This window comes from Liolophura sinensis, chromosome 1, assembly GCF_032854445.1.
Source record: "Liolophura sinensis isolate JHLJ2023 chromosome 1, CUHK_Ljap_v2, whole genome shotgun sequence".
Taxonomy (NCBI): Eukaryota; Metazoa; Mollusca; class Polyplacophora; order Chitonida; family Chitonidae; genus Liolophura; species Liolophura sinensis.
Window position 1 is genome coordinate 7568230 of NC_088295.1, and position 17372 is coordinate 7585601.

Consider the following 17372-nt stretch of genomic DNA (forward strand, 5'->3'; position numbering starts at 1 on the left):
TCAACTGATGTGATTGTTGTTTATCTATATTATCAGTCAGCATATAATACCAAAAGTGTTAAGTCATGGCAACCTTCATTTGTCGGTTGATGCCTGGCGTGTCCAAGAAGTGATCCCAATAGAAAGCAAACATCGTTATGGTTGATATGCAGGTGCGTATTGAAGTGATTGAAGCAAAGTATATAGAGAATTTGTGGATTCTCTTGCTGTCACTGTTCTTCGTAACAGTAAGCAGTCAAGAGGCTTGTGGTTGCAAAGTCTAATGTGAAAGACTTACCGTACAAACTGACAGAGAGTAAAAAGCAGAGCAGCGGCGACAGTGTGATAGTTGGCAAGTGGTCACACTTAACCCGTGAACGCGGCCTCCTGTCAATTTACCAGAGTTATGGTTTTCTTCTAACTGTCCATTCAAATGCCCAAATGGTAGCAAGTTACATTCCCTCAAGCACCATGGCTTATTCGATATACCGCAAGTGTGCTTTGTAGACAGGGGCATTATCCTGCCGACTAATACTGTGGCTAATCATTTTTCGACTTCAGCTGGAAACTCAGAATTAGCTGTAAAAAAACAAATCGTGACCTGGTGTGAAAGAAAAAAAGATAATTTAAAAATGATTTACATATTCGATGCAAATTAAACTTTGTCCATAAAAAAAATTTTTTACTGGTATTTCTTTAAACGGAGTAAAATTTTTCTTCGGATTATACGTCAATCTGTTGGAATCATATATTGTTCTCAGTGGCGTCACATTGGGTTCGAATGCAAAACTGACCTTGTAACTAGCTTTTTCCGGTCAAAAATATGGACTTTACATGCTTGGTTCTCGCTGAGAACTGAAAGAACAGCATCAAAGAATTTGATGTTTTAAGAATCGTCTTAAATCAAAATACAAAACAAACTAAACACACTTCTGGAAAAAAACTTTTTTCCATTTTAGTGTTGTCTGATGTTTCAAAAAGCATCTTAAATAAAAAAATAAAACGGACTAAACACTTCTGGAAAATAACTTTTTTCCATTTTGGTTATCTTTGTTTTCAAGACACAATTACGTACAACTTTCGGTCGCATTTAGCCTTTCTTTTGTACACAATTAAGTCTCGACTGAACGCTAAGCGAGCGTAATTCGTTTTTGTATATCACCATCAATTACAACATACTACAGCATCAGTTAGAAAATGTATGGTTAGGTCAACTACATCAGTCATCGGTCAGAAAGCAGTTACTGACTTATGGGAAAAAATTACTGCTGCATCGGTTAGAAAAAATTATTATCGGTAACTTGAAATTTACTACAGTATCGGTCGGAAAAGTTAATAAGTTGAAACATTAACGGTCCTTTTTATAACAACTTCGGTCGTTGTAACGTTGTAGGTCAAAGACTGATACAATGGCGGTTACATGGGGATTACAGTAGGGTAGCGGTTGGCCTGTATATAACCTACTCTGTAAGTCGTAATGACTGAGTTATAGTACTGCAGTAGCAAAGCGCGAATGTATAGATAAAGCCAATTTACTTAGTTTTACTACCTCGGAATTCTATAGGGGCCTACGTGTAGAAAGTCGTTAAAAGGGAAAATCCAGACAAAGCTGGAGATACGATGCCTTCCCTCTTCCGTTCAAACATCAGTGGTCCATTTTTCCTTTCAAACGAGGCACACATGTCCATTTTATGAGGATTCTTGTACCACATCAATGAAAGCATGCTCGTGTTTAGGCTAAGCCAGGCTGCACGGAAATCTTCAGAAAATTGAAAAGAAAATTAACTCTCTTTCCAAATGTGTCTGAAAATTGAAATTAAAACTTTTTGACATAAATTCAGAAATAAATTCCACAAAAGTACGAAAGGTGATTGCAATGAAAGAAAGATAAGTTCATCAAGAAATAAAAGTAAAACCCACTGATGAGGACATGATAGAAGAGTTTCTGGTTATAAATAGGGTCTTTACACCTTAAGGATCGGATTATTTATGAGGCAAACATAATGCCAGTGGAATCCATATTGAGATGGCTAAGAGGTTTTAGAGTATAAAGCACACGATGGGCCAAACCTACAGAGTGGAGCACACGATGGGCCAAACCTACAGAGTGGAGCACACGCTGGGCCAAACCTACAGAATGGAACACACACTGGGCCAAACCTTCAGAGTGGAGCACACGATGGGCCAAACCTACACAGAGGAGTTAGTCAAATAATCAAATAAAGTTGTAGAGGAAACTATAGGAGCAGACTCTGCAGGCCTATGCCTATATTCCTCTAGTTAGACTGACGCCAAAGTCTGTAGAGGAAAGTATAGGAGCGGACTCTGCAGTCCTATGCCTATATTCCTCTAGATAGACTGACGCCAACGTCTGTAGAGGAAAGTATAGGAGCGGACTCTGCAGGCCTATGCCTATATTCCTCTAGTTAGACTGACGCCAAAGTCTTTGGAGGAAAGTATAGGAGCGGACTCTGAAGACCTAGGATTATACTCCTTTGGTTAGATTGACGCCAAAGTCTGTAGAAGAAACTATAGGAGCGGACCCTAAAGGCTTAGACATTTATTCCTCTAGTTAGATTGACGCCATATCTCGATTTCAAGAGAAATTAAGGATTTACTACAAGCCCTACCCAGAACTAAACATTTGGTATAACGTTACCACCTAAAGATGGTAATTTAAGGTCATCATCATTGACGAAACACCAAGACAGTGAATTCAAAATGATAGAATCATTGATGACGATGAAATAGTCGGTTGTTACAGCCATTTTTGTTTATATTAAAATCTGCATGCCAGGCAAAATATTAATTTAATTTCGACGAAATCGATCTGTTTTATCCTTTTCTGTCATGTCTGTATGGTCCCTGGCGTTTGGTTAAATAAGCATGCTAGCTACATGTACAAGATATTTTTGTACGCCCGTACATGTAATTTGTGCTTTTTAGTTGAATGTATGAATTTGTCCAGGAGTTTGCACCATGAGAAAATGTATTTTTTCTTTTTTAAAGATTTGTTGTGAGTTTTCTAACTCCATGAAATAGCATTATACTATTACTGAATTAAAAAGCAATGATAATGTTTAATGACCGCGTAAGAGTTGATTATAGGTTGTAAAAGTTCTACCCTTAGAAAAAATCATTCCGTGAAAAGTGATGTGTATGTAATTCCGTCTGGTTGAAAATTAATGTCCAACTGGGTGAAAAACAGTTCTCATCTAGGCGGAGGTTCGGAGTGAAAAAAATAATGTAAATCCATAAAATAATGACATGACCCTTGCTATCTACCTTACTTTACGCGAAGAATAACCTTTCCCGCAGCCCTACGTAAGGTACACGTATTAACCGTTCAACACATGAGGGGAGATAACTCTTGACACCAGCTATTCAGAAAGCCCAAAGTAAATTTTGTCCAGACCAAAGTTTGTATCTGTCCTGGTCATGGTGCTCTCTTTCTTTTCTTTCTTTCTTTTCTTGTTCCTTACTTAAGATAATTCTTGACTGTTAATCCTCAGTTTTATCCAATCTGTAATATGTTATTTCATACGAAACTGTGCGGCCAGCTCTGCGTTGTGGCGCGGTCAAAACAAAAATCTGCCTAAACGAGTTCAGACGAGAAACTAACAGGAAGATTCAAGAAGCCGAAATGAGTTTAGCAACTAGGTAAGCTCATCACTGTTACGTCTTTGATGTTGCAAATGACTAACAAGTGTGGGTATACATTTGGTCGCCGTCAGTGAACATCATTCAGCAATATATAGCAGGTCTACTAATCTGTCAAAAGTAAACAACAACAACAAAGGTTGACAGATTCTGTTTATAAATCGTAACTGAATCAGATAAAGAAATTAAAAATCATGTAATTTACGCATGTCTTCACCTTTATATACCTTATTCACAGTAAATACAGACTATGCAAACTTTGGTGGTGGGCCATTTCCCCCTTCAGGTCAAAGTGACGCTGTTTCACATGTAGAGCTATAGTTAGAGTGGGCACTTATCAGCTAGACTGGATGTTGCTAGCCATTTAGTCCGTGGGGTAACATTTGTCCCAGTCCATCAAGCGAACAGTATTATTCTAATATGAAATAGGCAAAGCCTAAACCGAACATAGTGTGCAGGCCTACATATACATCTATACATTTATAGGCAAATTAATAACTAAAACATTATCTACATTAACGGTAGCGGAAATAGCAAACAAATAATTTGTCAAATATGTATTGGTGGGCATAGTTGCATTTGGTGCATTTCTTGATTCTTTAAATTGTATGTTCTTTATAAGCTATCTGCCAGGCTCTTATCAGGGAAGAGTCTTTCGCTTGTAATTGCATGGCTGTTCCATCAGCCTCACACACTCATACAGCATGGATAATTAAAATGGGGCCAGCAGGTGAAAAATAATAATTTGAGAAGTCAGTGATTTATTTATTTTTTTATTTGATTGATGCTTTACGCTGTACTCAAGAATATTTCCCTTTTTACGATGACGGCCAGCATTAAGATGGGAGGAAATCAGACAGAGCCCTGGGCACACCCACGACCATTTGTAGGTTGCCACCAGACCTTCCCACATGCAGTCGGAGGGGAGAGAAGTCTTTAAAATGTGATGCTAAATTTCTAGTTTGACATGTATGATATATACCTAGTGAAAACATAGTGATTTTGTTGCAGGCTGTGAACTCATACAGGGAACACCCATGTTAAGCTATCACCTCGTGTATAGTTCAGTCTGGGTGGTCTTATGTTTTCAACTTGTGTGGCTGATACTCTTTGATGGATTATAGCCCTATATAGCAACAGTGATTGCTGTCCATGTTTGTAGCTCATAAAAAAATAATTGCATAATTAGTTAAAAAAAAGGATTTAACAAGAGGTACCACATAAATTCGATGCATGTGCAAATGCATTTAACAAAAGAATTTGTTATCAGAACATTACAACCTCGAACGCACTAACAACATGGCATAAAACAGATGTATATATATATATATATATATATATATATATATATATATACATACAAAAAGATTGTATTATTTAAGATATAACAACTTCCATTATATAAATATTTCTTATTTGATTTAAAAATCTCTAATGTATATGGCTCATAAAAGTAAACAAACAAACGAAAAAGGAAAGAGGAAGTAGGAAATCAAGTTTGTAATAAAATGAAATACATGTATATTATTTATACTGATTATATAATGGGTGGATTTGATTTATTTATTTATTTCATTGGAGTTTTACACTGCACTGAAAGGTGTTTGACTACAACAATGGCCAGCATTATGACAGGAGAAGATGGGAAATTTGTCTGAAATTGTAATAAAATTCAGTTAGTATTTGATTATAAGAACATCTATAATCTAAGTTTTCAAAATGAAAACAAGGCAAAACTTCAACATATTATGAGTGGCCTATAGGTGTAGAAATGCTGATAATAAAATCTCTTTCATGACCCACACCTGCTTGAAATATAATATCAGATATCATTTGCACTTCACATGCTGAACCATGCAATATTCATTGTAGACCACCATATACTCTGGTCTCTTCTTCTTTCAGATAACTGTTCATTCATTTTATCAGTCAATTGTGATGCAGTTGAAATAAATTTCTAATAAAATATTAGATCATTGGTTATTTTTTAGTTTTTTTTGGCCTGCACTGCCTATGAGATTAGCGGCCATTGTATGCCTTTTGGCATAGGTATGTACTTTCTTCACCTTAAAAAAAAAAAAAAAAACTAATAAATACTGAGTGAAATGTCTTGTAAAACTTCCCATTCTAAAAACATCAATTCATGTGAAACTAAAACTGCATTCCTGCTAGTATAGAGACAAGCTGATCGCTGATTTGCATGTGGTTGCTAGGATACCTCAACGCTGAACTTTTTCACGTCTTCACTTTCTGTCTCTTACGCCAACCTTGACTAAAAGCGGCCTAGAGAGAAAGTCATGTTTAAAGGCTTAATGGTGATTGTGTTTCATATGGCAGTGAAAAGGCATAAGTGTGGAGTGCTGACAATTTTTAGGTTCTGGTGCAGATGACACTTTGTTGTTATTTTCCCCATAATTCTTTCAACATGGCAGCTATCATAAAAGTCAGAAGTTTGGCGGCTCTATTTACCATGTCTCACGAAGACAACGGGGAAATGAATTAAACTTGCACTTTACCTACCACCATAATACTGGCTGCTGTCATAAAAGTATAATACTCTGAAGTATAGTGTAAAATGCCAGTGAAATAAATAATATATGCTACAACATGAATTATGCTGGGGCCATTTTGTGTTCACCCAAGCTAGGGCAGTCACTTCATCTTCAACTTCCAGGCCATCTTACAGAATAAACGGATTCCTATAAGATGAATTTCATGAGTGAATCTTGCAATTTGTACCTATTCATGTACTGTACATGTGAATGTGTTTGGGTAGTTGGGTTAGATTGACGAGGGCGGGGAGGCTGTAAGTACGTTCTTGTAGTTGTTACTTGTATACGCAGTTTAAAGTTAAATATGCATGTTTACATTAAAACCGAAATATATATTCAGGGTTGTTTTAAAGAATAATTATTAAGCCTCTTTTAAATATAATGTCTGTACAAAATGTGGATGAACTAAAACTTAAACATAAAACACAGCAGATTTATCTGAAACTCAATTAAACAAAATGATAAATTTAAAAAATAAATTAGGTTTGAAACTGAGAAACAGCCTATTGGTGTGTATTGTGTATTCTGTGAACAGTATATATATACTTTTTTGGTATCAGCAAAAACTTGAAGTAAAACTTAAATGAATTCAGTTGCAATCTGATTACTTTAATACACACAACAGAAAGCTGTCTGGCTTTGCTGCAGCAATGTTCATAACAAATATGGCTGTTCACATTTTCTCGGACTTCTGTACACCTTGGCGGAAACATGAATAATATTCATCTGTCCCTGTAACTCAAAATATTTTAAGGAAGACTTCATGGAAAATGTTATTGCTCTGTGTGTAAATTATATATGGAGAAAACAAGGAATGAATACATCTGGCGACTCTGGTACAGAAAGTGTGCCTGCTGCATGGTACATTCTTTGTGGGACATAGCAAAAATTACCAGCCTTTTTTCATATGAGCAGGCCCTTTGGGTTCGATCATTTCTTCACTGTTAATGAGCAGATCAGTCAATCCCAGCCTTACACTGAAAACCCTGATAATCCCCTGCCCCCCACCCCGCCCTCCATGTTAACAGGGCCTTGGTGGGGGTATGTTGGTTAGCAGCTGTAAATGGTCTTACATTAGAGATGACTTGCCTTCCTCCTGTGTGGCATACATAGATAGCCTTCCTCTGCATGGGGAAACTTGTGAATCGCATAATACATTTCTTGAAGTTCAGCCTTCAACTGATTCCTGTGTTTTATAGTGAAGCACAAATGTATACATAAAGAAGTCAAACAGTTTGGTGAAAATAGTAACCGGAACATTTGTATTAAAGGCTTCATATGCTTCTCTTTGGTAGGGCTGACTTCCCCCTTGATAAGAGCCGAGGCCAGAGAAGAAAGAAGCGGGAGTTACCTGATGAGCAGAAGCAGGAGATCAAAGAGGCATTTGATTTGTTTGACACAGACAAAGATAAACTTATTGATTATCATGAACTCAAGGTGTGTATCAAGGCCACAGAGCAAACAAGATGGGAGAGAGGGTCATTGGTGCAGGGAAATTCTGTTACATAATCAGGGTGGTTGAGATCAACGAGATCTCTGGGAAATCCTGTTTCACATATGACCAGGGTGGGTGAGATCTGCACAATCTCTGGGAAATCTTGTTACACGTCAACAGGGTGGTTGAGAACAATGTGATCTGTGGGAAGTCCTGTTACATATTAATAAGTGTGGGTGAGATCTGCAAAATTTCTGGAAAATACTGTTATACATATAATAAGTGTGGGTGATATCTGCAGAATTTCTGGGAAATCCTGTTACACACACAATCAAGCGCAGGTAAGATCTGCAGTGGCCCTAGGAAATCTTGTTACACATGTAATCAGAGTTAGTGAGATAAGCTCAATTCCTGGGAAATCCCACTTTGTATATATGCTGTGGAGTGAGGGGGATGAGCACTGACTGTGTGATACTGTTAAGTGTGCAATCAAGGTGTGTGAGAGTGATTTTAATCTTACTGAACTCCTGTGAAAACCTTGATGGAAGCTTGTCATTCTGAACCAGTAAACAAATACAGATGTAAATACATGTAGTTTTTGTGTCATTTTAGGTTGCAATGAGAGCATTAGGTTTTGATGTAAAGAAGGCTGATGTTCTAAAAGTCCTGAAAGACTATGATAGAGATGGAATTGGCAAAATATCCTTTGAAGATTTCAATGAAGTAGGTAAGTTTTGCAGTTGGTAGGTGGTCTTCTCGTGTACAAAGTGATAGTATCAGCGACCAAACCTAGCCTGTTTATTGTTAGAGTTTTGTGTGAGAGCTTTACTCTATAGTGGTGAATGAAACCTTCTGGGGTTTCTCTGTGAGTGATCAGTATATTGCCAGTTGCTCCCAACAACATGGAGGCCAGGATTGCTTTACGCCTTGGCTTTATCTTCTCTTGTGTTGGTAGTGAAAGTACGTACAGGTGTTGTATATCTTCTTTGTTGTGTTTGGCAGTAACTGATATGATGTTGGAGCGAGATCCTCAGCAGGAGATTTTGAAAGCCTTTAATCTGTTTGACGATGATGGATCAGGGAAGATCAGCTTGAGGAATTTACGCCGAGTTGCTCGGTGAGTTGTGGTCAACTTCAAAACGTTTACCACAAAAGTAGCAAACAACTATCCTTACTCAAACAATAACTGGTAAATAAATAATTGAAATGTAATTGTTGAGTTAAGAAATAAGGATTTCTTACCAAGGCTTTTTTTTTTTATTTTAGTACAGTAAAAATGTAGAACAGTTGAAATTTTAGAACAAGGCACCACAGACCACAGTTTTGAACTCCTCCACATTATTACACTAAAACGATCAATGAATAGATCAAAAATCATTACTTCTCGCTTGTTCTATCTACTTGAGGAAAAGTGAGCCAACAAAATCACAAATTAAACAACCGCATCTTCTACTCCACCACTGCTACTTTCACTTGTCTGCTTTGAGCAATTGCACCTGGGAAGAACCAACTTCCAATCCAAAGCAGGATTTGTCTATTTTAATTGATTTGATTGACAAGTGGGATGACACCTATGAGCAATAAGATACAAGCACACACACAGTCACTTTGAAATGACATCACTGAAGGTGGAACAGCATGACGAAAGTTGTGACAGGAATTAGCTCTGAAATTAGACAAGTTGACGTTCAACGTTGTCTGTTGTTGTATGAAAATCCAATGTATAATAGAATATGCATTTTAAGACAAATGGAAGTATTTTTGAAGAAAGGCAACAAATTTGAAACAGGTCTGCTACATATACCCTAATTCCTCGACCTTTTCGCATCTGAAAGAGCAACTTTCAGTGCAGTTTATGCCCGTTTTAATTTGATTTTGGAGACAAAACTACATTGGTTGAATTTACAGTTTCAGGGCTTCACAAGAGATATAATTTTGTCAGTCAACACAGAATGATGCCTTCAGAGTATGCTTGAATAAACACCATGCAAACATGCAAAAAGGTTGAAGAGTTATAGTGGCAGAAGAGAACATAAGTAGAATTCCAAACATTGAAATTGTATACTGCTGGACCATATGGGCAGCCATATTGAGTTCAGATATTATGTACTCACTGCCCATTTTTTTTGCCTATAAAGGAGACATTACTGCTGATTTGGATTGTGCAATTTTTACATTGTCAAGCCATTGTCAGACTGTATTCCAAGCTGTGTATATACTGTTCTTTGCACCTGACACTAACACATGATGATATATGTTTTAATTTAAGAGATAAATCATAATATAGGGTAATAATTGTGTAACAGGAAATGTTATCATTTGCAGTATGAGAAAGGAAGATGTAGACAACCCTATCTGCCTGGAACTGCGCTATAAAGATTCCCTAATTGGTCAATGTTCTTTAGGCCACAGGTCATGGTGTTATGTATTAAGTTGACATGTACATCTATTTACTGTTAGAGGTTTTCCATGATTATGCCTCATTTTGTCTTCAGAAAAGTGTGTAACCAGCTGCCCATGTTTTCCTTGAAAAGGCATGCACTATATCCATTGCTTTACTTATTGTCGTTTACTTCAAGATGTTTTGTTTGGGTATTTTCTTAACATAGGACGTACTGGTAGGTGAAGAAGTTGCAGGTACATTTTAGTGTAAATCTGTTGGCCAAAAGGGTAGAATCCTTTTGTGTAAATATGTTTGCCACTAATGGCAAAAATCACCTCAGTTTCACAAGCAGTTGAAGGATTCATAATTTTTAAACTTTTTTAGTCATCTTTTCCATGTTTTTTTTTTTTAATGGTTACACCATTGTTTGACTTTGAGGTAACAGGAAAGGAATCCTTTTCATTATTTGATGATAATATTGAGTTCAAAATGATTCAAAATTATGTTTAGGCTCTGTGTGTTAAGTGTTGATGTTAATTGATGTTGATGTAATTGTGTGGACTGTACAGTTTCTTTTTCCACCTTTAGAGAGCTTGGGGAGAACATGTCTGATGAAGAACTGAGAGCCATGATTGATGAGTTTGACAAGGATGGAGATGGAGAAAGTAAGACTTAGTTACAGTGTATTAAACTGGAAATGGTTAGAACAGAATCAAAGATGGGGTAACAGGTTGGCAATGGGATCACATAAATGTAGAGCTAGTTACAGTGGGCATGTATTAAACAGGAAGTAGTTAGAAGGGAATCAAAGGTGGGGTAACAGGTTGGAGATGGGATCACATAGATGTGGAGCTAGTTACAGTGGGCATGTATTAAACAGGAAGTGGTTAGGAGGGAATCAAAGGTGGGGTAACAGGTTGGAGATGGGATCATATAGATGTGGAGCTAGTTACAGTGGGCATGTATTAAACAGGAAGTGGTTAGGAGGAAATCAAAGATGGGGTAACAGGTTGGCAATGGGATCACATAAATGTAGAGCTAGTTACAGTGGGCATGTATTAAACAGGAAGTGGTTAGAAGGGAATCAAAGATGGGGTAACAGGTTGGCGATGGGATTACATACATGTAGAGCTAGCTACAGTGGGCATGTATTTAACAGGAAGTGGTTAGAAGGGAATCAAAGATGGGGTAACAGATTGGCGATGGGATCACATAGATGTAGAGCTAGTTACAGTGGGCATGTATTAAACAGGAAGTGGTTAGAAGGGAATCAAGGATGGGGGTAACAGGTTGGAGATGGGATCACATACATGTAGAGCTAGTTACAGTAGGTATATACTAAACAGGAAGTGGTTAGAAGGGAATCAAAGATGGGGTAACAGGTTGGCGATGGGATCACATACATGTAGAGCTAGTTACAGTGGGCATGTATTAAACAGGAAGTGGTTAGAAGGGAATCAAAGATGGGGTAACAGGTTGGAGATGGGATCACATACATGTAGAGCTAGTTACAGTAGGTATATACTAAACAGGAAGTGGTTAGAAGGGAATCAAAGATGGGGTAACAGGTTGGCGATGGGATCACATACGTGTAGAGCTAGTTACAGTGGGCATGTATTAAACAGGAAGTGGTTAGAAGGGAATCAAAGATGGGGTAACAGGTTGGAGATGGGGTCACATACATGTAGAGCTAGTTACAGTAGGTATATACTAAACAGGGAGTGGTTAGAAGGGAATCAAAGGTGGGGTAACAGATTGGCGATGGGATCACATACATGTAGAGCTAGTTACAGTAGGTATATACTAAACAGGAAGTGATTAGAAGGGAATCAAGGATGGGATTGTGCGGGGTAGACCTAGTTATGGTGGGGATGTCAGTGTAACCAACGGTGGACCGAAAGATTGGGGTGAGCTAGTTACAGTGCGCATGTCATTAAGGCAGGAGTTAATAAGTCAACAAAGATGGGTGATATTTTGAACTTGAGGGTGGGTATCAAATATATAGCTAGTTATAGTTGGCATGCCAGTCACACAGTTGTAGAGGAACACAGATGACATCCTAAGGTTTGAGTTGCAGAAAATTGAACCAAAATTTTGCACGTTGGGCAAAATGTTGAAATGCAAAGGATATTTCTGTTTGTTATAGCCGTGCCATGCTACTTGTATTTGTATGTGAGCATGAAGTCTGATTTCATTGTATTCAGTTTCTAAGTCAAAGTCTGGCATTTGCAGTTATTCAGATTTGTTGTAGTTTACTGACAGTAAATTATAACTGCAATGATTAGGGCTAGAGAGAAGCATAATTTATATGAATGTCTTTTTTGTTGTTTTTTTTTTTTTGTCTTTTTTTTCTTCTTCTTTTTTTTTTTTTTTTTGATTTATGCCTTTTGTGACAATATCCATGTATCCATGCATATGTGTTTGTCTTGTGAAGAGCAGACTGCTAAATTATGACTTCTCACAGCTTCTTTCATACTCAATAACTTGCGAGATGGTTCAAGACTTACCATTCATTCATGAACTGTGGTTTGATTTCAGTCAATGCTGAGGAGTTTATGGCCATAATGACAGGGGACACGTAACCATGATTATTAACCAACTTGACCAATAAGGCTCATGTCCATCCAGTCTTTCATAGAAAATGACTGCTAACAAGTAACTGTGTTGACCAACCACTAAGGATTGTTCCTGTCCAGGCTTTGAAGGCAGCATGGTTATACTTACATGACCATTAAAAGGAACATGGGAAGATAGTATCTACTGCTGCTCACCAATTACTGTTTGTTGTTTCATTGTCTTTGTTTTGTTGTACAAGCACAGTGAACAATAGTGCTTTAAGCTTAAGTCAGTTGTTTGATTCAGTGATGTTGATGGTTGGTAGAAACCATTTGTTTTATTTAAATATTTCAGAAGTCAAATAGATGAAAATGAAAGTTGTTCAACATGTATGTTACTCAGACACTCTGGCATATTAAGCTTGGTAAACATGTGCCACCCATTAAGCTATATTCATTAATTCATTTCATGTGGCAGTAAGCTGGTCATTTATGAGGAGAACAAAACTCCATTCAAGAAAGTACTTTTAGCTTCATTTATTTATTCCATAGTGTTTTATGTTCCGTCATAACTACTTTGAGGTAGCTAGCAATTTCAAGTCAAATGCAGTAAGAATGTGATTAGAAAGATACAGTTTATTATATACTTGTAAGTTGATTTAGCAGGTACATGTTTAAATCCAGGTAGAACAGCAGGAGCTAAGCTTAATATATTCTATATGCTCTCTCATTAGGATTTGCAGGGTGGTGAGTAAATGCCAGTGTGTGTCACAAGACAAAAGTCTGTGGCCAGAAAACAATACCAGTCAAACACAGATAAAAGTTTTGGTTGTAGGTTTAGCGTATTTGTTACAATGCAGACATTGTTTTTAACATTTGTAATGATTCATATAGTTCATTGTGGCAAAGTGTCACTCAGGTCTGTGGTCACAGCTCATCACAGCACATTGTCTCATAAGTCTGTGGCCATTCTGTTTATTGGGTTTCCCCGGGATCTGCCCAGTTTCCTCCCGCCATAAAAATAACTGCCATGGTATAAATGAAAATCCTTGAGTATGGCGTTTAGCAACAATTAAATCAAATTTATCCGTCCTTTTGTGTACTGTGTATATGTTCTCCTTGAACAGAATCGTTGTAAAACGAAATGACTTTTGTTAATTCATCTTCATGTAAAATATCATTCCAAGGCAGGTTGTAATGTGTTAAATGTTTTTGATTGATAATCTGATAACAGTCGGAGCGTCCAGACGTGCATTGCAATGGCTGCGTTGCGGCCAAGAATTAAGTTAAAACGTTACTTGTATGGTTGTCAATCTCTTTGCTTTCTCTCTAACCGTCCCTGATAGCACCATTGGTAGAGCGTCCGCTTCAGGAGGCAGTAGATTCAGGGTCAATCCTGGATGGGGTCACACCTAAAACCTTACAAGAGGAAGTTGCGTTTGGTATTCAGCATGAAGGGGATAGTGCAGCGACTGGTTGTTCCCTATCAGTATAATGGCTTAGGCGGGGCAGCTTACTTGCCTTCCGTAAGGCGTCTCAGTGAAGCAGCACTAGATAAAAGAGCGGTGGAAATCCGTCCTGCAACAAGGAAGCACATGTACATGCACTATGAGGACTACTTCCTCATCATATGACTGAAAAATTCTTAAGGACGACGTTTAACCCCAAGCACTCACTCACTCGCTCTCTCACTCCGTTCTCTGTCCCAATGAGGACATTCTTTCTCCCGAAGCGGAGAACACTCTACCAACTTAGCTAAGGGCTGAGGACAGCAAGAGGCTATAGCTGAAATACTGGCTAGTCAAATATTTGGTTCTCCTGCCTCCACATTTCTCAGGTGTCGACAGTCAGGTATGGCCGTGAAGGTGATCTGGAGAGTAAACTGTCCTATAATACACATTGATAATGTGCTCGCTCTGAACGTGAACATTTATGCGTCGTGTACAATGTATGGAGAAGTTGGTCAGTGACTGGCGAAAAAGAGGTGGCACTGTGATATGAACAGTCATCATCCACTGACGCTGTGATATGAACAGTCTGCATGTATGGACATGCGGTGATGTTAATCCGTCTGCATATGCTGTCAAGGGGCAATATAAGCGGTCTGCAGATGTATCGAGAGCTATATGTCAACAGATGGACCTCATATACAGCCACACTTGTTAAACCAACATGTGCCTCTCCCAGGCCCAGGCGTGTAACCCAAACAGCTGATAATAGATGCGTACGACTATAAGTCGATGTATGTTGAATGTTTACATTACACAATACAATGGTCATTGCCACAACACTGGGTTGATTGATGTAAACTGTTAAATGATAATGCTGTGTCAGTATGTACTGCTGAATGGTGACGTGTGCACGTGTTGATAAGAGTTGACACCACACAGTGTCAATGCATGTGTGGTTAGCATTCCACGAGCAAGGTGTTGATTTAGTTAATGTATACGTGCTGTTTTATGTAGGATTGTTAAACTTGATGGCCTTTGACCTCATGCTATCGGTGCATGTGGATTGCTTTTATAATTATGTGTTTTGTGTCAGCTCGTGTTCATAGAGTGCTTTTTGGACATATGTATTTTATTTATTTGATTGTGCCTTACGCCGTACTGAAGAATATTTCACATATAAAACGGCGGTCAGTATTATGGGTAAACCCACGACCATCCGGAGGTTGTTGGCAGATCTTCCCCACATGCGATGGATATATGTATGTTTATTCGTATAAATACGTGCAGACATGCGCAGCCCTGTGTTGTGTGAACACGGCTTCAGTGCTTTGTTCATCAGTGCGAAGCAGCTTTTTGGGTATAGAGAGTTACATAGTGAAACACAGACTGTATATAATAGATATGTAGCCTATTGACTGCTAGGCGTCAGTGTTTGGAGCGTTTAAGGCAGCTTTTGTTGCGGCTCAGGGCAGTATGACTGGGCCGCTCGGAAAAACATTCGTTTCTGCCGTTTACTATATAGTTACTGGAGGAATATAAACATTTCTTTGAGGTCATTTTCCATAATCTGGTTTTGATGGGAATCTGGATATTCTTAATGACCTTTTCAAGCGCTTGATATAGGACATGAAGCGGTAAAAGTATCCTTTCCTTTCAGGCAATAATAATCAGATAAACAGTAACCTGTGTGGGAACTGTTTGGGAGCCGACTTACTTAGGATAAATCGATATTATGACAGCCAAGACGGAGTAGGTGAAGCGTTGGACGCGCGTCGATATTGTTTTTACGTCTGCCATTCTGTTAGTTGAACGCAGGCCGATGGATATTAACCACAAAGAAACATTCAAGTCACTTTGTTGTGAGCGGAGAAACATCAAACCGAGCTATCGGGCTATCATCTCTGCTAGATGGGCCGAACTTTAAATTGGTTTTACTGTATTACAGAGATTAGTTACTGGTTAGTTAAGCAACTTGATTATCAGTTTTTCTATTTCTGTATTTACGACATCGGGACGAATAGCCGAAACCTTTCCAACGGCGATTGCGACTGTGCACGTCGTCTTTCTCTTCTTTTGCACGCAGATCTCCTTCCATCTTGCCTCCGGCCGAATGATCGGAATGGCTCTGCTATCGACCAGCCCATGGCAATGACTCCGCCATTCTCTAGCCTTAGATTCGCATCAACTTTGGCACTCTAGACGCATTTAGCCTAAATTCTTTATTGATCGGGCTATTTTCGATCGACAAATTTTACAATGGAGTAGACTTGTCCTATAATTCCCACTGATTCTGAGCAAAGGAAAGAAGTTCTACTTGTACATAAACGATCATAGTGTTGGACAGCTGTCTTCAGCACGTGAATACCGGCCCGGATAGCACAGTTGGTAGAGCTTCGGGACCGGTAGATCCAGGATCAATCCATGATCGAGTCACACCTAAGACTTTAAAAGAGGAAGTTGTAACTTCCTCGCTTGACGTTCAGCATGAAGGGGATAGTGCAACGACTGGTTGACCCGTATCAGTATAATGGCTCGGGCGGGCGGCTTACTTGCCTTCGGTAAGTCGTCTCAGTGAAGCAGCACTAAATAAAACAGCGGTGGAAATCCGTCCTGCAACAAGGAGGCACATTACACGTACATGCACCCTAATGATTCCTTCGTCGTCATATGACTGAAAAGTTGTTGAGTACGACGTTAAACCCCAAGCACTCACTCACTCAGCACGTGAATCAGTATTCCGTCCTACCTATGCATTCATCCGTCAACCAGTCAATTAGCTAATCCGTGGACAAACTTTCCAGTCAATAAAGAATAAAGTATTCTTTGCTCCTGCCAAGAATCGAAGAGCCATGATATCTCCTAATGATGTACATCGAACTTCACTGTGTCTCATATAACTATCGCTGCCGTTACAAATGTTGCGCTTTGACGATGTTTTTGAACGGCGTAGCACCATCACTGACCAATGGTAGGTCATCGGTAAGTGTTATGTATTCCCATTTAGACGTTTTAACCTGGGTAGTTGGCGCAGTTACTGGGTGTGCGTTTGCATGGTACGCAACATAGTTACAGATTGTTTTTTGGAGGATGTAACATCATCGCTACGGTATAACAGGCTCTGCATTTTGGACGTTGTAACATCGGTAAGGTGGCCCATAGTGATAGGGTATCCTGTTTGACGTGTATGTGACATCACAGGTGCATGCGGGTGAACTTTGTGTCCACCATACAAAACCGACACCTTTTCTTCACAAGAGAAGCAGCTGTGCAGGACCACAATGAACTCTCCTGAATCGCAGCCAATATTTTAAGATTTGAAGCGTATCTCTTAACTACTGAGCTTTGATTTCTGCTTCA

The 17372-nt window shown here is 38.7% G+C and overlaps 1 protein-coding gene across 1 annotated transcript; it reads left to right on the forward strand.

The window, feature by feature from the left end:
- The first annotated feature begins 3408 nt into the window (after positions 1–3408).
- LOC135481736 (centrin-3-like) lies at positions 3409–13775 on the forward strand. Its single transcript, XM_064761405.1, has 6 exons — positions 3409–3639; positions 7487–7628; positions 8239–8353; positions 8629–8743; positions 10598–10674; positions 12548–13775. The coding sequence occupies exons 1-6, from the start codon at positions 3623–3625 to the stop codon at positions 12589–12591; spliced, it is 510 nt and encodes a 169-aa protein (XP_064617475.1). The 5' UTR covers positions 3409–3622; the 3' UTR covers positions 12592–13775.
- The last annotated feature ends 3597 nt before the right edge of the window (positions 13776–17372 follow it).